Source organism: Labeo rohita, chromosome 5, assembly GCF_022985175.1.
Source record: "Labeo rohita strain BAU-BD-2019 chromosome 5, IGBB_LRoh.1.0, whole genome shotgun sequence".
Lineage (NCBI taxonomy): Eukaryota > Metazoa > Chordata > Actinopteri > Cypriniformes > Cyprinidae > Labeo > Labeo rohita.
Window position 1 is genome coordinate 10,402,634 of NC_066873.1, and position 22,113 is coordinate 10,424,746.

Sequence of the window (22,113 nt, forward strand, 5' to 3'; positions counted from 1 at the left end):
TCATTTGCATTTAAAGCAGCGTTGACCAGAATGGGATGATTTTGGCAAGGTAAAAAGGGTGTTGTTTTACACTACCATTGAGAATTTTTAACCAAAGTATATTATAAAATTTTCATTAAGACACTAAAGAATCATATCAACTTGTGGAAAATGGGCATCCGATGACCCCTTGATCAAAAGATGAATTGTAAATGTCAAGTCATGGTCACATTTTTACACATTTTTTTTTATTATTATTATTATTTTTAATCGTTTGTGTTTTATAATTATTCTACTGTTTAAATTTAGCTGAAAATCCTGTAATAGTCTTGTTCCCTTGTGACAACTTACCCCTTATAGTCTCATATGATAACGTCCGTTCAGTGAACTGTAGCTTTTATCCCAGACAACAACGCTGGAAATGTTCAGCTGGTTTCTGTAGCCCACCCTTCAAGATACAAAAATCGACTTTAAAAAAAAGAAACCAACGATAGGGAATATTTACCAGAGTAAAAAGTGACCCTATTAGTTTTTAGTGTTTACTATCGAGTAGTCTATCAACATTGTTTGCATATCCCTGCTATGTTAGCTCTTTTTACTCTGGAGGGTAAGAAATGACTCGTTTCGTTTTCCCCCTCACACGAAGAATGTATTTCACCCGTCGCGACACGCCACACCTCGTCTCCACTTGACGCGACGCGACAAAAGTACAGTGTTCAACAAAGCCGCCGACAACCGCGTACTTGTCTTGTAGTTCATAACCAGTAGTGTTTATTCTGAAGGGAGCGGTGTAGTTTTGTCGCGTCGCGTCTGTTTTAATACATTCCCTCCTCAAGAGTGTGATCCAGTCAGTCACTCCTCCTACAAACAAACCACAGAGATCAAACCCACCCGTGTCTAACGCGTGGATTGTGTAGACGACTGCTGGACCGACCGGCGGTGCTCCTTCTCAGAACAGCATTTATATATGACAAGCTTATTGGTCATTTGTCCAGTGCTTATAAACATGCGTGTTATTGAAGGAATAAGAAGTGTCGGCGCGTAATGTACTCTCTGAATGACAGCATGGCTAAACGAAGCACACTGTTCATCAGGATCGTGGAAGGAAAGAACCTGCCAATCAAGGACATGTAAGTGCTGATGACTTTATGTGACAATTATATTATGAATTTCACAGAAATATGAGGGAAGGCGTGTGTATGTTATATATGATGATAAACTGAAAGCAGTATGTGGGATTTGACTGATCATATATATTATAGTGCATCCCAGTTAAAAAGAAAGAAACAGAAAGAAAGAATTATAATCACGCTGCTTTACTTTTTTTTAAACAAAGGATAAAACAAATACTGTTTAGGATTTATGGATTTTTAAAAAAAACAAAAACAGTTCTGGTATTTTAATTATAAACGTGTCCTGTACCTCTATTTACAAAACAAATCACTGACTGAAAGTGAAACTACAATGTGCATTTATCATATAAAAAATGAAGTTATAATGAAGTTAAAATATGTTTAAATGGTTGTTTTAGTTATTTATTGATAGAGACATCGTATCATATAAGCAGAATTGATGCATTGATGAATGAACATTAAAAAAACTGTTTTATCCCTTTCGAAAATTAGCCATGGGTTTTACTACAAATAAAACCCAAAAACCATGGTAGCTACAAATTAACCATGGTTTGGCTATTCTAACCATAGTTTAACCATGGTATTTGTAGTAAAACTCTGGTTTTACAAATGGTAATCAATATGCCAAAAAACATACTCTTTTACTATAATAAAACCATGGTTAATTTTCATAAGGGATTGTGTAATTTGTATCCTTTTGGCACAGATGATCCCTGTATTGAAATACATAACATAAACACAGTGCTGTTCTCTTCATCATTCCATTAGGTTTTATTCATCAGTATATCACCTGTACCATCAGATTCAATCATGTTCAGATATTTAGCACTTTTTTTTCTCATTTTGAAGGCTCATGCCAAAATACTGTGTAAACACTCATTCCAAAGAGCAGTGTGAATGAAATAAGCTTGTTAATTGGTTCCCTGTTTGGGATTGGCGGCATTCCATTGTGAATAACACAAATTCATTCGGTGCTCAGCACAGTGTTTTCTTTGTCTGGCATGAGGTTGGAAACTCTGGTTATGATTTTACAACAGCAGCCCAGATGACAACGGTTTATATGTTTCTATTTGTGGAAAGGACAGCTTTCCCACATTTTGTGAGGAACTGACTTTATTGGTTAGTAAGGTCATCCACATTAACATTTCAGCACTGTGGTCTTGTCAATGTGAGGACAATGTGATTCGCTGCCCTGCTCTTCCTGAGCTACTGATTTCACTTCCTTGTATGATTAGATTAAATTACTAGTCACTTATTAAATTTGCTGAACTGGTTAGTTGGTGGGCCGAACCATGGGAACAGATGTTGAGTGGAGTGTTTTTATTCACACACTGGCAGATTGTATGCGTTCTCTCTTTATTTAAACAGGACCTGGGTGAGGTTTAGTAAAGAATACACACCTTTTTTGGTTTCTGTTGGTTTGTAGGTTCTGGAGAGATTAGTAGATTTTGGACTGTTTTAGGTAAGCTAATTATAATCAAGCAGGCGGTGAGCAATCAACACCTGGGCACAGGGAATATGATAATTTGTTTTCTGAGATAAATGTTCCCTGATTGGGACTTTTACAAGATCATTATAAATAGAGAATGCAATCAGATACTGGATAGGATCTTAAAAGCATGCTGATATTGTTGTCAGTCATCATCACTTTTTTCTAAACTCTAAACCCTGCAAATAACTCATCCTGGCATTATTTAATACATTAAATTATCTCAGTTCATTACAACATGGGAATTGCATACCAACACCCTGGCAACCATCTAACAACACCATATCACTATTTCAGCAAATTAGGAAACCACTTTCATTTTATTTATTTAATTAGTATGTCTACAAACTAATTTGAGTTCTGATTTATCTGCAAGTTTCTGTGTTTGTTTGTAATGTTTGTATTATGTATCAACATGGATGCAAGTATAACTCTGAAGATATTAAATAAGTGCTCATTAAGTTTGGGAAGATGGTTGGCTCTTCACTCTGAAACGATCAGCGCATATATTTATTTAATTAAATCGCAGCCTTTGAGAATTTATAATGACACTACACCACTTTCAGCTGAATTTTCAATTACTCGTGCAGCCTAGTTTGAGAGCAAAATTAATCTAATTCTAGTAGCTTCTCATTTGTCCATTGGCTGTGAGATTTGTATTCAAAATGAGGCTCAGTTGTGGCCGCATTTGACAACCCAGCGCGGGGTAAATATTGTACGAAACACATGCTGGTTACTTTGACCCAGTTGGTTGGGTTAAATGTTTTTACCAGACATGCTGGGTTGTTTATTTTAAATCAACTATTGTTTAAAAAATTATTATATTGCTGGCTTAAAATAGGAAAGGAAGGAAAAGGAAAGGACGTGACGTGTGGCCAAGTATGGTGACCCATACTCGGAATTTGTGCTCTGCATTTAACCCATCCAAGTGCACACACAGTAGTGAGTAGTCAACAAACACGCACACACACACCGTGAACAAACACCTGGAGCAGTGGGCAGCCATATTGCTCACCTCAGTCATGGTATTGAGGGTGGAGAGAGCACTGACTATTCACCCCCCCCACCTTCAATCCCTGCCGGACCTGGGACTTGAACCCGCAACCTTTTGGTTACAAGCCTGACTCCCTGCCCCCATAGGCAGATAATTATTATTATTATTATTACACACAGAATTACCTGAGGCAACAGAAATAATTAAAAGAACATTTAATATTAAGCAAAAACCACCATGTTGGCACCAGTAGCCTCGTGGTTAGCGCGTCGACATGTAGTGCCGTTGTGCTGCGGGCGTCCTGAGTTCGAATCCCAGCTTGTGGACCTTTCCCAAACCCTCTCTTCTCCTTTCTTTCCCACTTCACTTCCTGTCTAACTACTCTGTCCTGTCTAAATAAAGGCATAAAAACACCAAAAATAAATCTTTAAAAAAAGAACACCCATAGACAAAAATATAAGACAAATTGAATTTGTTTGGGTGACTACAGCATAATTTGCAGTATTACATTTAAACTCATTTAACAAGCATTATAGAAATAAAAACTGTATCATTTAAGAGAAACATTTTAATTTAAGTGTATTCAACCATTCTCTGTAATCCCTTTTCACAGAAATTGCACTAATTCTCATGCTGGTGTGACGCCGAAATCTGAACAGGTGATTGGCTGTTGTTTGCTGAAGGAACTACGAACTTCACCGCCGCCTTACGTTTTACTCGTAGCTGAAAGATGCCGCAACTGACTCCATAACCTGCCCATAAACAAACAGTACTGACATTAGAGAACATATTTTAGCAATAAATTAAATTATATTCAGTACTATAATCAAATAAAATCAGTTTATGTTATGCAAGGCAAAAGGCATTTCCATATTATGCAAAAGGCTGGCGCAGCAGACTGATATCTCATCCTTGTATGTTGGTTTCTGTGCGTGGTGAATTTTTAGAATGACAAATATGAAAAAACACATGAAGATTTCGGACTCAGTGTGCAATGACCTTAACTCAGTCACTGGGTTGCTTCGTCGGAGGGAGCGGAGGGGTGTATAGTTTCAGCTGTCAGTTAGATTTACCCAGACACTAACCCAACGGCTGGGTAACACAAAAACTACCCAACAGGCTCAACCTATAGGGTAGAAAAAAATAAACCCAGCAGCTTAGTTACATAAAAACTACCTAGCACCTGGGTGAAAATATTAAAAACAACCCAATAAAATAACCCAGCATTTTTTTAGAATGTAAACTGTATGGCTGACATAGCTGTGCGATCCTGCAGGAGATGATAGTCTGAACCAGAATCACAAAATGAACCCAGCATTGGATGAGCTTGTTAAAGAGCTTCTGCTATCAAGCCGTATGTATGTACTTGTGACACAGAACCCACTTAACCCGCATGTTCTGTCAAGATGACGTTACTGTTATATCTGAGGTCTCGGGGCTACCAAAGATATACATGTAAAATTAACAGGAGTGCCAATTAAACATAACTTATAGGCCATTGCGATATGTTTTTCAGCATCTTACGCCATGAGCACTTAGTTTTGATAACACTTTACTTGAAGCCTTTATGTATAATACATTAGGCGTTCATAAAGTATGTTGTAATGCATTGTATATTTTCAGGAATAAATGTAACCAAAGCTAAAATGCATTATAATATTTGAAACCCATAAGACCTTTTATCATCTTCAGAACTCAAATTAAGATATTTTTGATGAAATCCGAGAGCTTTTTGACCCTGCGTGGACAGTGACACGTTCAAGGCCCAGAAAAGTAGTAAGGACGTTGATAAAATAGTCCATGTGACATCAGTGGTTCAACCGTAATGTTAGGAAGCTCTGAGAATACTTTTTGTGCGCAAAGAACAAATATCGACTTTATTAAACAATTTCTAATAAACAATTTAAATTATTCTTGTAGCTTCATAAAATTATGGTTAAACCTCTGAATTTTAACCATATCCTTACTACCTTTCTGGGCCTTGAATGTGGTAGTACCGTTGCCGTCTATGCAGGGTCAGAAAGCTCTCAGATTTCATCAAAAACATCTTAATGTGTGTTCTGAAGAACACTTATGGGTTTGGAACGACATGAGGGTGAGTAATTAATGACAGAATTGTCATTTTTGGGTGAACTATACCTTTAAAGTCATTTTGAAATGAATTTAGCATCAGAGCTTTTCTTTATTATTGTAATGTGCATCTGAGCTTAACAGATTTTAGGAAAACAAATCTTGTTTCTGTCCATCAGTTGCCGAATGGAATATGAGAAGTGGACATTGTATTTAAAAAATAAATTTGGACTTGCAGTCGATTGTGAAGAGGCGGGTGTAAGTGAACTAAATGATTGGAGGAGTACGGCATACATCTGTTGTTTACACTGTTTTGATGGCATATAATAAACATTACAAAGTCGGTAAACATTGCAAGGTTAAAGATGCATTTACAGAGTGTATTTCCATTTCATGCCGACTTTAATTTTCAAGTATGTGTTTAACGAATCAAATGACTCTGGGGTCTCTCAGTCCCCAAACAGAACATCATGGCTACAGATGATAAGAGAAGCAGAGAGAACGAGAGAGGAATATCTCCTCTTCCTTCTTTTGTCATCATCTCTATCCTGCTCCTGCAGGTGGCATGAGGATGATAGTATGTGGTTCAACTGCCAAGCCAGAGTGCTGTTTGATGTAGCACCTGATTCTGACAGCCACAGGTTTCCCCATTACACTGATAACAACAGGCGAAGATGAATCACCGCATGATGCACTCATTCTCCTCTCCCTCGACACACACACACAAATACTCATACAGCTCGCCAAAGTTGTCAAGGGCAGTCATTACCTCCACAGAGGAATTTCAATATCCTCACAGTGACAACAGACATCTCTACACATGCTCTCTGTCAATTCACGGCTCATCTGAGACAGCCGACAATGAACAAATGCTCACCTTTCAGAGAGTGGGATGGTGAAATGAAAATGGGAGTTCTGTCATTTTAAAATATTGGACATGCCCAATATACAGTAGAGACACAATTATTCATTCAACAAAGAACAGGAAGATATGATTATATACCTGAAATTTTAAAATGAAGTGTATAGTTTACAAGAATCCTATAGACTAATTGGGTGTTTGCAGACAGTAATGATGTTTTTTTTTTGGTGGGCAGAGCCTATATGATGGCAGAAAATGACAGTTTTTAAATAGCTGTCTATGGAAGCCATGAAATAAAAGAATAAAAAAAGGTAAATTTGAGTTTATATTTCAAAATTCTGACTTTATTTTTGCAATTCCAAGATTATATCTTACAATTCTGATAAGAAAAATATATTTTTTTCGGCTCAGAATCATTAGTTTATATGCCATACTTCTGGTTATTTTCCTCAGAATTGACAAACTCGCTATTGTTGAGCTAAATCGAGATATAAACTTGCACTAGCAAGAAAAAGTCAGAATTGTGAGATGAAATAGGTAAATAGTATTTCATGCTGTATAGGGCTGATTTATGTCCCCTATGAACTGCATAAGTGAATATTATGTAGACCTATTGTTTAAATCAAATTTATGCTTTAAAAGTGGAGTAATCATATCAGGTTTCATTTATTATTCTGTACGTTTAAACGTCTGCATTTAGCTTCAAATGGCATCTTTGATGACAGTATTTTATAAAAGTGATTTGCATTCTGATTCTTATTCCATGTGTTTTTCTGCCATCACAATGTCCGTGCAGCTGCAAATGATGTAACTGTGACATCTACTCCAAATTGGTCTATGGAAAGCTATGTGTTAGTATTTCCCATTCATCCCAATGGACGTTGCTTAATTGTTTTATGCAGGAAGTCAAAATCAATCTGCATGTAGTTTGCCATCTTTTATTAACATAAGCAATGGACTCTTCACATTTCCATGTTTCTCAGAATCTTCTCAAGGGGCAATACTATAGAAATGAAACTTGGATATATTTTAGAGTAGTCAATGTGCAGCTTGTATAGCAGTGTATATTTACTGTCCCCTGAAAATAACTCAACATACAGCCATTATTGTAAAAATAGCTGGCAACAAAAGTGAGTACACGCTAAGTGATAATAGCACTATCTCATTTAACCATGCAAAGACACATGTCCTATTCATCATGTTCATGTTTTTGTCTACTTGACAGGACCATACAAAGTTGCGTATCTTGTATTAGAGCAGTTAAAATTTGGTGCTTTGAGTACAATTCTCTCATACTGACCACTGGATGTTCAACAAGGCACCTCATGGCAAACAGCTCTCTGAAGATTTGAGAATTAGAATTGTTGCTCTCCACAAAGATGGCCTAGGCTATAAGAGGTTCAGTAACAACCTGAAACTGAGTTACAGTATTGTGGCCAGGGTCATACATAGGTTTTCCAAGAGGGGTTCCATTCGGAATAGGCCTCGCAAGGGTCGATCAACGAAGTTGAGTGCTCGCTTAATGCGTCAGGTGCAGAACCTGGCTTCAAAAAACAGATGCACGAGTGCTGCCAGCATTGCTTTAGAGGTTGCAGAAGTAGAAGGTCTGCTTGTCAGTGCTCAGACCATATGCTGCACACTGCAACAAGTTTGCATTGACGTCATCCGAGAAGGAATCCTCTTCTGAAGCTCCAAGAGCATGAATTACTGGAACCATGTCCTGTGGTCTGATGAGACTAAAATAAACTTGTTTGGCTCAGATGGTGTCCAGCATGTGTGGTGATGCCCTGGTGAGGAGTACCAAGAAAATGGTGTCTCTCCTACAGTCAAGCATGGTGGTGGTAGCATCATGGTCTGGGGTTGCATGAGTGCTGCTGGTACTGGGGAGCTGAGGTTCATTGAGAGAAACATGGATTCCATTACGTACTGTACATTTCCGAAGCAGAACATGATCCCTTCCCTTCAGAAACTGGGCCGAACGGCAGTTTTCCAACATGATAATGACCCCAAACACACCACCAAGATGACAATTGCCTTGCTGAGGAAGGTGAAGGTGATCTGTCTTGAACCCTATTGAGCACCTATGGGACATCCTCAAGCGGTAGGTGGAGAAGCACCATGTGTCTAACATCCAGCAGCTCCATGATGTCATTATAGAGGATTTGAAGAGGATCCCAGCAACAACCTGTGCAGCTCTGGTGAATTCCATGTTCAGAATGATTAAGGCAATGCTAGATAACAATGGTGTTAACACAAAATATTGACACTTTGGACACAGTTTTGACAATAATGGCTGTATGTTGAGTTATTTTTAGGGGACAGTAAATATACACTGCTATACAAGCTGCACATTGACTACTCTAAAATATATCCAAGTTTCATTTCTATAGTATTGTCCCTTGAGAATATATACTAAAATGATTGCTGAAATGTGAGGGGTGTACTCACTTTTGTGAGATACTGTATATAGCCCTACATATATATATATATATATATATATATATATATATTTGTACTTTGATGCCAAGGCAATATTATACATAGTGTAGTGTTATAAATGTACATACATTAAAAAAAAGAAACTATAGAAAACTGGATTTCTGGTAATGATAATTGTTAAAACACATCATCACAGTCTGTGAAAAGGGCCCATGAAACAGTTTTGGTGAAATATTTTATTTTATTTTATTCCAAATCAAAGTCATATTGTGTGAGAAACAAAGTCATGTAGAGCAACCCACATGCTAAAAAAAAAAAAACAATAAAAAAACATTTTTAAAAAAATGATATCGTAGAGAGGACCCTTGAACATCATCCTACTTATGTGTCAATGTCAGTAAGTCTCTTGAAGTATGACATAATTTCACATTTTTATGACAAGGTTAGTTCAGTAAAATGTCATGTGCTGCAGCTCTCCAAATGCTTAATGATTTATGAATTACTAATTCATGATATTTGTAACAGAAGAAAGACATGCATACATACATTTTTTAAAAATAGTATAAAGCTTTTTGAAAACTGTATAAAAACCTACAAAGACTGCATTTCTATGGATCTGGCAAAAGTTTTGAAACTAGATTTTTTAATATATATCTTGGACAGTCTTTGACCCCATAAATGACTTTCCTCTGAAATCTCATTAATATCATGGTTGGATTGATAATGATTTTGTGAAATAAAAGATTAATAAAGTTCTTTCATATAGGTTTCTTTAAAGCTCCAGAAATGAAGATTCTTTGTGGGACTTTAAAAAGGCTCTTCTATGGAATGAGGATATAAAATCTTTTTTTTTTTTTTTTACAGGGCTTTGCGAAAGTATTCATACCCCTTCATGTATTTCATATTTTGTTATGATGCTGCCTTATGTTAAACTGCTTTAAATTACTTTTTTCCCACATAAATCTACACTCCATACACTATAATGACAAAGCACAAAACAAGTTTTTAAAGGAGAAGTCCATTTGTATAAGATTTACATATATATGTTCTCACTCCCTAGTCATCCAAGAAGTTCATATCTTTCTTTCTTCAGTCGTAAAGAAATTATGATTTTTGAGGAAAACATTTCAGATCCCAAGTGCGGTTGTAAATGATCCCGGCTGAGAAAGAAGGGTCTTATCTAGCGAAACGATCTGTTATTTTCATAAAAATAATACAAGTTATATACCTTTTAATGCCAAACGCTCGTCTTGAGAGGTGAAGAGACGAGGCAGATGCTGATGTGCAAAGCTTGTCACATCATACCCCAAAAGACTAGAGGCTGTAAAGATGCTTCAGCTAAGTGCTGAGTTAAGGGTATGAATACTTATGCAATGCACTTATTTTAGTTTTTTATTTATTTATTTACTTATTTAAATAAATTTACGAAATTGCTTTGTCATTATAGTGTATGGAGTGTAGACTGATGTGGAAAATAATTTAATAATTTAAAACAGTTTAACATAAGGCAGCAACATAAAACGTGAAAAAATGAAGGGGTGTGAATACTTTCGCAAGGCACTGTAGTTATAGTTAAAACTCTCCTTTGATATAAGGACAAAAATATTTTTCATTTAACCTTGTAAACTATAAACGTATATCATCTCTTTATATTTAAACACGCCTCGTTGCTGATCTGAGAGAGCAACAGCATCATAATTGGCATGTAATTAAAATTCTTGATTGCATAAACCAATCAAGTGTGCTCGTGAGATTAATAACAATTGCTCAGAGAATTCTGCCAGTGTGCAATAACATTATTGTTCATTTCACTTGCAGAACTGGAAGCAGTGATCCATACTGCATTGTGAAAATTGATAATGAGGCAATAATTCGGTAGGTATGATTTTTTTTTCTTTCCTGACATTTTAATTTGAGCCCCAGTGTTTGGTGATCTAATATTGGTCCATGTTGCTATACAGCCTATAATAAGTCAATTATCACAAACTGAGCAGGTTAGAAATGAAATTTTCTGTGAAGCAGAACTAATTTAATTTGTGCCACATAATTGAAATCTCGCCTGTTCCATAGATTGCTGTGTGGTTGTACCAGAGCTTGTGTACCTCCACGTTTGGCAGCTATGTAAAGGTTACACTAAACAAACCTACGATTTGAGGAGTGCGAGGTGGAGGTTCAAAACGCAAAATATATATGCTGTGACCGTCAGTACAGTGTGGGCATATTGATTCCTGCTGCTCCACACGGAATTAAGAGTAGGAGGTGGAAGGTAGAAGAAATGAAATCCATCTTATATGCATGAAAAGGAACCACAACCACAATGAGAGCAGTGAAAATGCTGGAATTTTAAATTGGACTTATTAAGTTTATTATATTGCTTTATTTGTTATTCACTCCACCATCTCTTTTGTGACTCACTTTATTCCCGGCGCCTATAAAAATAACTTATTTTCCAGCTGAACTGAAAGGTTTAACAATCATGCTATTGATATCAACAGTAAATGTTACTGAGTGTGTGTTTTCTGAGCCACAGTGATTTTTTCGGGGTCAATGAGTTACATTCTGTCCCTGCAATACCAAATCTGAGAGTAAATAAATGTTAAGCATGGATAGTCGGCTGATGTTTGTTTCCACAGGATCATTACCACAGTAAATAAGCCTTGTGAGTCTGTTGGGCAAAGAGTGAAAATGATATGCCGTGTTTACAAAAACATTTGCCTTAACAGATTAACAAAATGCTAATCTTTGCTTAGAATGATTAGATATTGACATTTATATATGAACCACCTGTCTGCCTATCACTGTGGTTAAAGAAAACTGCTTTCTGGTTTTGGTACTGTTTAAATAGATATCATTATCTTCATACTGATTCTCCAGAACTTCTCTGTTCATTTAGAGGTATAAAATACATATATAGAAAGTGGTCTTTGCCAGACATCTTTGCCTTTTGTGATTTTCATTTTCAGAAATTTTAGTGATTTTGTTATTGCATTTGCAATTTTTATTTGTTTTGGATTTTTAAAATATTTAAAATATTTTTTTTACTTTTATGTTTCAGTAATATCAGTAATTTTAGTACTTAAACTTTTAATTCAGTTAGTTGCCAAGGCATAGTTTTTTATTAATTTTTTTTTTTACTTTGCAATTTTATCTAATATTTATATTTTATTTTATTTTAGTTTTATTTTAGTCAGCAAAAACATTTTTTAATAGTATTCTTTTTTTAGTTATTCTTTTTCAGACTTAACAAATTAGTAGCTATTTTATACAAATAATACACATTTAATGTTCAAAACATCACAGGATAAAAATGGTCATTTATAAGCACACCAGGATGATTTTTAACTTGTGTAGAGAGTAATAATTTTGTTTCTTTTATCTGTCTCTCAGGACAGCAACAATATGGAAGACACTGTCTCCATTTTGGGGTGAAGAATACACTGTCCATCTTCCTCCCTACTTTCGTACGGTGTCTTTTTATGTGCTGGATGAGGACTCTCTCAGGTCTGAACCTACATATTAGTCGTTGTACTACTTACTAGGGCTGTCAAACGATTAATCGCGATTAATCGCATCCAAAATTAAAGTTTGTGTTTATATTATATATGTGTGAGTAGTGTGTATATTTATTATGTATATACAAACACACACACTTGCATGTATATATGGAAGAAAAATGTTATATTTATATTTAAAATATTTAAATGTATCTATAATTTAAATTCTATATAAATATAATATATATGTATATCTGTTCACAGCCGAGATGACGTCATTGGGAAGGTGTCAATCAGTAGGGAGGTTCTCACTGCTAAGCCTCAAGGTAAGAGAGAGTATTTCCCAGAGAGAATTTACGACTTTTTCACTCGCTGTGGTGAAATGGGAAATCAATATCCAGAGCCAACAAGGCATTTCTCAGTGTCAACAAGATTGAGATTGTAAGGTGAGTGTTGCAAGGAAGTTGTGACAAATAATCAAGTCAGAGCTGTAGTCAGACGGTCATAAAAGTGGACTTTAAACTATAAGACGTGTGACTGTCACATAACTGTGACAAACTTGCTTTGTGACCCTGGACAAAAAAAACAGTCTTAAATAGCATGGATATATTTGTAGCAATAGCCAAAAATACATTGTATGGGTCAAAATGATCAATTTTTCTTTTAAAATAGCAAAAATCATTAGGATATTAAGTAAAGACCATGTTCCATGAAGATAGTTTGTAAATTTCCTACCACAAATATATCAAAACTTTTTTTTTAATAGTAATGTGCATTGCTAAGAACTTTATTTGATCAACTTTAAAGGTGATTTTCTCAATATTTAGATTTTTTTGCACCCTCAGATTCTAGATTTTTAAATAGTTGTATCTCAGATAAATATTGCTTTATCCTAAGAAAACATACATCAATGGAAAGCTTATTTATCAGCTTTCAAATGATGTATACATCTCAATTTAAAAAATGTAACCTTATGACTGGTTTTGTTGTCCAGGGTCACATTTAGTTAATGTTGCTACATCTATTCATAATACTGTTTAGAGATTTGATTAACCCCCCGTCTCTGAGTATTAAAGGCATTTTCACCTGGTTATTAATGTAAGAGGTGAAAAATGCCATAGATTTATATAAAAAGACAAACAACCATGAACAACATTTTAACAACCACCCAGAATGCCCTAGAAACAGCCTAGCAATGCTCTGTCAACCACCCACAACACACTGTCATCAAAAACTTGCATTTCCTTTGCAAAATGTAGAAAACTGGCACCAAAACAGAAAATGCAGTCAAAATCAGTAAATATGAGTTGTCCCAATCCAATCCCACAGCAATTCGTACATATTTGTACAACCTGGCTAAATTTGTATGTCTTGTGAAAAATTGTACGTATTTTACAAGGTGGCAAATTTGTAGGAATTCTTACGAATGACCACCTCTAACCCCACCTTTAAACATACCCCTCATAGAAAACATACAAAATCGTAAGACTAAGTTCGTACGAATCGTATGAAAATGAGATAGTGTTGGTTGTAGGGCTGCAACGATTCCTCGATTCTATTTGAGTATTTGAATTTAAAAAAACTTAGATTGCATTTTGCCCGTGTCAAGTGGCGCATTTCACTAAACCCATTAAAAAATAAAGCATAATGCTATTAAGAATTCACAAATGCTATGATTCAATTAAATAAATATATCCGATGCAGGTTTAATATATGCGCTTTAATTATTTACGTGTGCTCCGCTCCAATCACAGTCAATGCTGCTGCACAAACCGTTATCATTTACATGTCTCAAACTCCATGTCTGCATTTTGCTGTGAGTTTGGGTTTATTATAACCTTCATCTGGGAATGCAACTTGTGCTATTTCATCAGATTTGTAAGGTAAATCATTATAAACCTATGCAAACACAGGAGAATACATAATTATATTTCTCAATATGCTAACATCGTGATTTCAAAATAAAAGTTTAAACCATCACCCTGAGTTTACATGTTTCAATGTCCACATATTAAAGAAATTACAGTGGCAGTAGCTTTTCTATCATAAAGAAATGGCCCGACATTAAAGCGCAGATGGTCAGGCCGTTGGCGACCTATGTTCGTGCAAGTCATTGTGTGATCCATCGTGATTCTCTAAATGTGGTTAAAGTAAACAATCTCTCAGAGCAGCTTGTCACTCCACAGAGAGTAGAGAGGGGCGGGGCAAACAGAGCTCATTTGCATTTAAAGGAACAGTCCATCAGAATGGGATGATTTTTGCAGAGCTCATTTTGACAAGATAAAAAGGGTGTTGTTTTGGAAAATGGGCATCTGATGACCCCTTAAAGGGAAACAATCCTTCAAAGTTTGAAGTATTACACAGTCGGGGTTGACTGATTTTTGGCACCAATATAAGCATTTATATAGTTATCGGTATCGGATTTTTTTTTTTTAAACCAATTTGCCAATAAAAAGATTTAAAAGCATTTAAAGATTTTTTTTTTTTTGTCAGAGCCCTTGTTATTCTTAATTTTGACATTATTTATATACTTAATGCTTACACAAAACATATATATCGGTTCAAAATATCGGTTGTCGGCTTACTTGATCTGTAATAATCGGTATCTGCATCCACCCCTATTACACAGGAGTCACAATATAGGAATTAGAAGAATATTAAAATTAAATTTTAATTGTTAAATTGATTATGATCTGTATGTTTGATTTTAAGGATTAATGTTTTTATTTTATATTTGTTTCACGAGTCCGCCTGCCCACCCAATCCTGATGGGCAATGGTAAACAAACTTGGCTTACTGTCCTTAATGGAGGCTCGAACCCGAGGCTTGGCTTGAGCACCGAGTTCAACCCCCCATTCCGATATTACCTAGAGGGAGAATAACAGAAATAGAGGAGGAGAAGGGGAGGTGGAGGGATGCCGGAAGAACTTGAGGCTGGGATGGTGCAATGAGAGCTGCTTATATAGGCTTATAATGATGATTGACAGGACTGAATGATTAGGCTCCTCCCGAACCTACGTTTGGAACTTCATTTAACATGACTAGCTTTTGAAAGTTTGGGATCAGTATGATTTTTTTAAAAGAAATGAATGCTTTTGTTAAGCAAAAAAGCATTAATGATCAAAGACTTTTTAAAAGAAATGTATTTTTTGCTGTTCTTTATCTTTCCATTAAGAATTCAATAAGAATTGTGACACAAATGCATCACAGTTTCTATTTAAAAAAATATGTAATTAGCTGTTTTCAACATTGATAAAAATACAAAATGTTCTTGAGCAGCAAATCAGCATATTAAAATGATTTCTGAAGGATCATGTGACACTGAAGACTGAAGTAATGGTGCTGAAAATTCAGCTTTGCATCACATGAATAAATTACATTTCAAAATTAGATTAAAATACAGCAAGGATCCATGATGCAGAGTTAATAATACCAGCTGCGTATTAATGTGTGACTTCATATGTGTGTCACAGGTAATCGAGTCAACAGTGTCCCAAATATGGTGTTCATGATATACTGATTCATGACATAGTGAACTAGGAAATGGAATGAGTCACAGCCACATTCTCTTCAGTATTCTCCGATTGTTTCTCAAGCAAATGTAATTTTTTACTCTGAAAACAAGACAACAATACTGATGAGGAAAATTGAAGACCTGCATGAAGTGACTTTAAATCAACATAGCCGGAGTAGGACTCCCTGGTGTACTACGACCACACGTTTTAGTGGGGTTCCTGTGAGGTGGTGTTTTGAGATCGGTGCTGGTGAGTCATTGTGGTTGTCTGGGCTTGCAACTCCTGTGTGTTGTGCCTGAGGGGCAAGGACACGGCAGGGTGATCCATTATCATGGCACAAAATGGAAGAGAGCATCACTCATTGTACCTCCTGTGACGTGTTGATGACTAGTCACAGAACACAGGCCATCCGTGATGGAACAGAAAAGCGAAATGACACCATTCATTAACATTGTTTAGCTCACTGTGTTGGTGTCTCAGAGAGATAGGGTATAATAATGATTGTTTAGATACGCGGCTCAGCTTGTTAGCATTAACAATAGCCTAAAACATGATCGAGAGCCCAGTAAATGTTGCCCAGCAACCCTAGCCTTATTTTAGGGACTGCAGCAGCTTGGAGTTAGTGCACTGGTCAACGTATGGAGCTTTGGTTCTCATGTGGGTATTGCTGGTTCGAATCTGACTCGCAACAGTTCTTTATTTTGTTCCCAAAAATTTGTTGTCTGTGACCATATATACACTATTAAAAGTTTGGAATAACTGAGATTTTTGAAATTCTTTTGAAAGAAGTCTCTTATGCTTACGCAGTAAAACAGAAATATCGTAAAATATCATTAAATTTTAAAAGGACTGCATTCTAATTAAATTTTTACAATTTAAAAAAAAATATGTATTTAATTTTATTTATTTATTATTTTATTGTATTTATTTTATCTAATTTCATTTCATTTTATTTTTTTATTTCATTGTTTCATTTAATTTCATATTTCATTTTATTGATTTTTATTTTATTTCATTTTTTATTTTGTTTTATTACATTTTTATCCCATGTCATTTTGTTTTAACTTATTTTATTTCATTTTATGTCATTTCATTTTGTTTTTATTTATTTTATTTAGTTTTATGTTGTTTTATTTGGTTTTATTTTATTTTATTTAGTTTTATGTAATTTTATTTTATTTTAGTTTAGTTTTCGTTTTTGTTTTAACTTTTATTTCATTTTATTTTATTTAACTTTTATTTCATTTTATTTTGTTTATTTTATTTTTTTCTCATTTTTTTATTTTATTTATATTTCATTTTATTTTATTTAATGTTTCATTTTAATTTAGTTTTTTATTGTATTTTATTTATTTATTTATGTCGTTTAATTTAATTTAATTTTTCATTTTTCGTTTTATTTAATTTTTATTTAATTTATTTTTTTATTTTAGTTATTTAATATCATTTTATTTTATTTTATTTTTATTTCATCTTGTTTCATTTAATTTCATATTTAATTTTATTGATTTTTATTTTATATCATTTTTATTTTGTTTTATTGAATTTTTATCCCATTTCATTTTGTTTTAATTTATTTTATTTTGTTTTATATCATTTTATTTTGTTTTTATTTATTTTATTTTGTTTTATGTTGTTTTATTTGGTTTTATTTTATTTTATTTAGTTTTGTGTAATTTTATTTTATTTTATTTTATTTTATTTTAGTTTTATTTAACTTTTATTTTATTTTAATTTTATTTCATTTTCATTTTATTTTATTTCATTTTCATTTTATTTTATTTTATTTCATTTCTTTTCATTTCTTTTATTTTATTTTATCTAATTTCATTTTATTTTATTTATATTTTATTATATTTTATTTCATGTTTCATTTTAATTTAGTTTTTTTATTGTATTTTATTTCATTTTTTTATTTTGTCATTTTATTTTATTTTGTTTTTCATTTTTTGTTTTATTTCATTTTTTTATTTATTTTATTTCATTTTATTTTAGTTCTTTTCATATTTCATTTTAATTTAGTTTTATTGTATTTTATTTAATTTTATTTTTATTTAATTTAATTTTATTTTATCTCATTTTATTTTATTTTGTTTCATTTCATTTTTTTATTTTATTTTATTACATTTTAATTTATTTCATTTTGTTTTAAATTATTTAATTTATTTTAATTTATTTTACTTCATTTCATTTCATTTTAAAAGCCATGATACACTACCATTCAAATGTTTGGAACAAGACAGGAAATGAAAAAAAAAAAGACAGAAAAAGAATACTTTTTCAGCAAAGACAGATTACATTGATCAAAAGTTGCAGTAAAGACATTTATAATGTTACAAAAGATTTCTATTGCATGTGAATGCTGTTCACTGAATTTTCTATTCATCAAAGAAATCTTGAAAACAAAAATGTATCACAGATTCCACAAAAATTTCAACATGGAGAATGATTTCTAAAGGATCATTTGACATTGAAGTCTGGAGTAATAACTAAAACAGAAAAATGTGTTAGATGTGTTAATAATATTTTACAATATTGCTGTTTTACTCTATTTTTAATTGCCTTGGTGAGCATAAAAGTCTTCTTTCAAAAATATGAAAAAAATCTTAATAATGTACATGTCCTAACCAGGCATGATAAGATAAAAATGAGACAATAAGGAGATGCATCCAGAAGAAGTGGATCTGACAGTAACTGTTACTCAAGTCAGCCTTCATTGACTTTCGAATGACTCTTTATGCTGGTTCTCTTCTTCTCCTCATCTGTCCTCTTCTCACCCTCGCTCTCTCTGCAGCTCTAACAAACCAATGGCCTCACATAACCTTTCTCTCTAAGGCCTCTGAAATAGCATTTAGTGAAAGGACACGTTCTGCAGAGTACAGAAATAGCCCTGCGCTCAAGTTTCCCTTGGTTTGACAGGGTGTGAACATTCAAGTTAGCTATAAGTCAAATCATAGTCTAACCTCACCGATAACAGCGTGAGTCGGTGTGTAATTAGCTGAAAGGAGAACGCTGGCTTATTATTCAGGTTGGCATATAGACACTCTAATTATGACATTCTTGGAATGGAGATGTAGAGAAGAATGAGCAAACACCGATGAGTATGAGATAAATCATTTTAGCTGCATTTATCTGCTGCATTTTTTGAATGTGGATCTTGAGAATGATCATTTAATTTCTAATCAAAGAAGCCGTTTGCCACAAACAGGGGGTGTGTGATATATTTGAGAATGTCACTCAAAAAAAAAAAAAAAACCTTCCACACATTCACTACATGATGAAAACAGTTTGAAACAAAGCTACAGAAAAACAAAAACCGTTGCACATTTCTGACCAATGCAGTGAATGAATCAGTGATCCATTCATAAAGACAGTCACTTGCTTCATTTCTGAATGAATCAACTGCTTTGAATGAATGATTTAAAGGAGAGCAATTATGCCTCTTTTTACAAGATGTAATATAAGTTTCAGGTGTCTCCAGAATGTGAATTTCAGCTCAAAATACCCCACAGATCATTTATTATATTATTTTGAAAATGCCTATTTTAAGTAAAAGCAGAAACATGCTGTTTTCATGTATGTCTCTTTAAATGCAAATGAGCTGCTTTTCCCCACCCCCTTTTCCAGAATAGGGCCATGACTTTACAGCTCTTTCCTCAGATACTCTGCTAAAAAAACATGTTTGTTGTTAATTATCATGTCTATTGCTACTAAATCATGCGTTTTAAAGCCATTTCAGTTTAAATGTCAGGCGTCGTGTGCGGGAAGGAGGAGTAGGGACGAGGGTGTCAGGAACACGCACTTTATTAATATAATTCACACCAGGGAACAGGAACGAACAGGAAAAGCAGGGAAACCGCACGCTAACACAACGAAACGTAACATGAAATGACTTTAAGACCCGACAAGAAACGAAGAACTGAATCAAACTTATATAACCAGGCTAATGAGAACAGGACAGGTGAAAGTGATTAAACAATGACGTCATAACAAGAAACGGAACAGGAAAAACCTACAAAACAGTCCACAGGGGTGTGACATTAAACTTCTGATATAGGGTTTTCTGAGTGCACACATCCGAAGCACACAGACAGAAAGCGGCTGACACACGGCATGTTAGTACTAAACTAAGTTCTCTTTCATGTCTGATTGCGCTTAAACTGTCAAATACACACAAGTTTAGGTTAAAAACACAAAGGAGTTACAAAAACAGTCAGTTATGTCTGTAAAGGTGAACAGCTGGGAAAGCACTCGCATGTTTATATTAGATCTGTGTGTCAGCGGCATAATAACAGTAAATAAATCAATAAATCCACTGCTCTCTTGTCTCCTCTGAGGTTGGGACTCTAAATAGTGTTCTGTGCACATCCGTGCAGCCAACGACAGAACAGTTAGCATGCTTTGCTCAAACTTTCGCCATAGCGTTAGAACTGGTACACCGTTGTCCCTTGCGAAAACAGAATTGCAGCACTGTGGGTGGAAACGTGCAGATTAAGGGGCGTAATGGTTACACTTTATTTTGATAGTCCACTTTAGACATTCTACTAACTATAAGTCACTTTGCAACTACATGTCAACTAATTCTCATCAATTTGCAACTACATGTCTACTAACTCTCAGAGCAGACTGTTAGGTTAGGTTTAGGGTTAGTAGAATAAGACATGTACGTGCAAAGTTTAGAAGACTGTTTAGAAGATATTAAGCAGACAGTCTACTAATACTGTAATGACTAGCTGACATGCAGTTGCAAAGTTACTTACTGTTAGTAGAATGTCTAAAGTGGACTATCAAAACAAAGTGTCACTGGCGTAATTTTATAATAAGATCGAGAGAAATCTGACGTGCTAAATTTTTGCATGCTTGAAGAGAAAGGCTTAGCAAAACAAAGTTCCTGGACTGTCCTTTTTTTTTTACCTTTTCTGGGTTGGTAGAAGCACCGGAGACCTGATTATAGCACCTAAACGTGTTAAAAATTAGATTTTCATGTTATGTTTCCTTTAACCTTATAGTATTATTTCAGAAATGGATTCTGTTGATTCTGATTTCATTTGATTTGAAGTGTCTTATAATTCTAATTTAATGTATTGGTTAAATGTAAGAATTTGACCTGAAACATGATTCATTCATCTACTAAGGTTGTAACAATGGCCTTACAAAGGTAAAATGTCCATTGGAGTCATTTTAAGAGGACAGTAATTGCCTCTTAATGGAAATTTTTGTCAGTGCTGCGAACTAACCACAGCACAGAATATAAAGAACATGAAAAGTGTGTGAGTCATTGTGAGTCATCTGTCCATGATAGGCCTAAACCAAAGTACCAGAAAACCAATTATATCATTATCAATGAAATAAAGGGAATATTTAGACATCATTTTTTGGCAATATTGCACACACCTAATAACAAATGGTGTTCACGTAAAATTGACTCTATAATGTGATTCTAACAAAGTATTGTCACAAACAGCCATCTGTAGTATTGTAGATAGGTGCTAAAAACAAACAATCCCTGACAGCACAAGTACATCACAGAGGCCCATTTGGCGTCTGCATTTACATCCGCAAGACATATTTTTTTGAGTGTTTGCTCATCTGCAATACGTCTGTTGGACATTTCCTATCAGATGTCAAATAGATGTCTATTAGATGTCTTTAAGATGTTTGTGATTTAGAGTGTATGTAAAACTGACATCTTACAGACGTCTGTTAGATGTTTGTACACAGCAGAAGCTTTCCAGATTAAATGATCTTTAACAGACATCTTGTTGGGAATAGAGGGTTTGCACTGCCATAATGGAAATACTTGGATGTAAACAACAGCATGGATTGCATGGTTAATGTACCACTGAATATGTTGTTCTGCTAATTTATGCTGTCTAAACCACAGTAAAAAAAACATGTGGAAGCTGCTAAATCATATGGAGAAGGACTTAGTAAGCAGGAAAAGGCGCAATATTTTGACAAACTAAAGTTAATAGGTGGTAAAGATGCGTATGAGCAGTATTAATTAATATATTAGCCTAATATTTCACCTACCTGACAGGAAATGATAAGAACAAACACAATTGTTGTCAAGATTCTTGCTCTGGAAATCCTGGTTCAGTTTGGCCAACCACAAACCTCTTTTGTTCCTCAAACAGT

General features: G+C 34.4%; 1 protein-coding gene across 1 annotated transcript in view; it reads left to right on the forward strand.

Moving 5' to 3' along the window:
• Window positions 1–704: 704 nt before the first annotated feature.
• The window catches only part of rasa4 (RAS p21 protein activator 4), a 63,507-nt gene continuing 42,098 nt past the window's right edge, over window positions 705–22,113 (forward strand). The window contains 4 exon segments of the mRNA XM_051108808.1: window positions 705–1,109; window positions 10,785–10,841; window positions 12,354–12,467; window positions 12,725–12,786. Coding sequence (XP_050964765.1) covers window positions 1,024–1,109; window positions 10,785–10,841; window positions 12,354–12,467; window positions 12,725–12,786 — 319 coding nt within the window. The 5' untranslated portion in view covers window positions 705–1,023.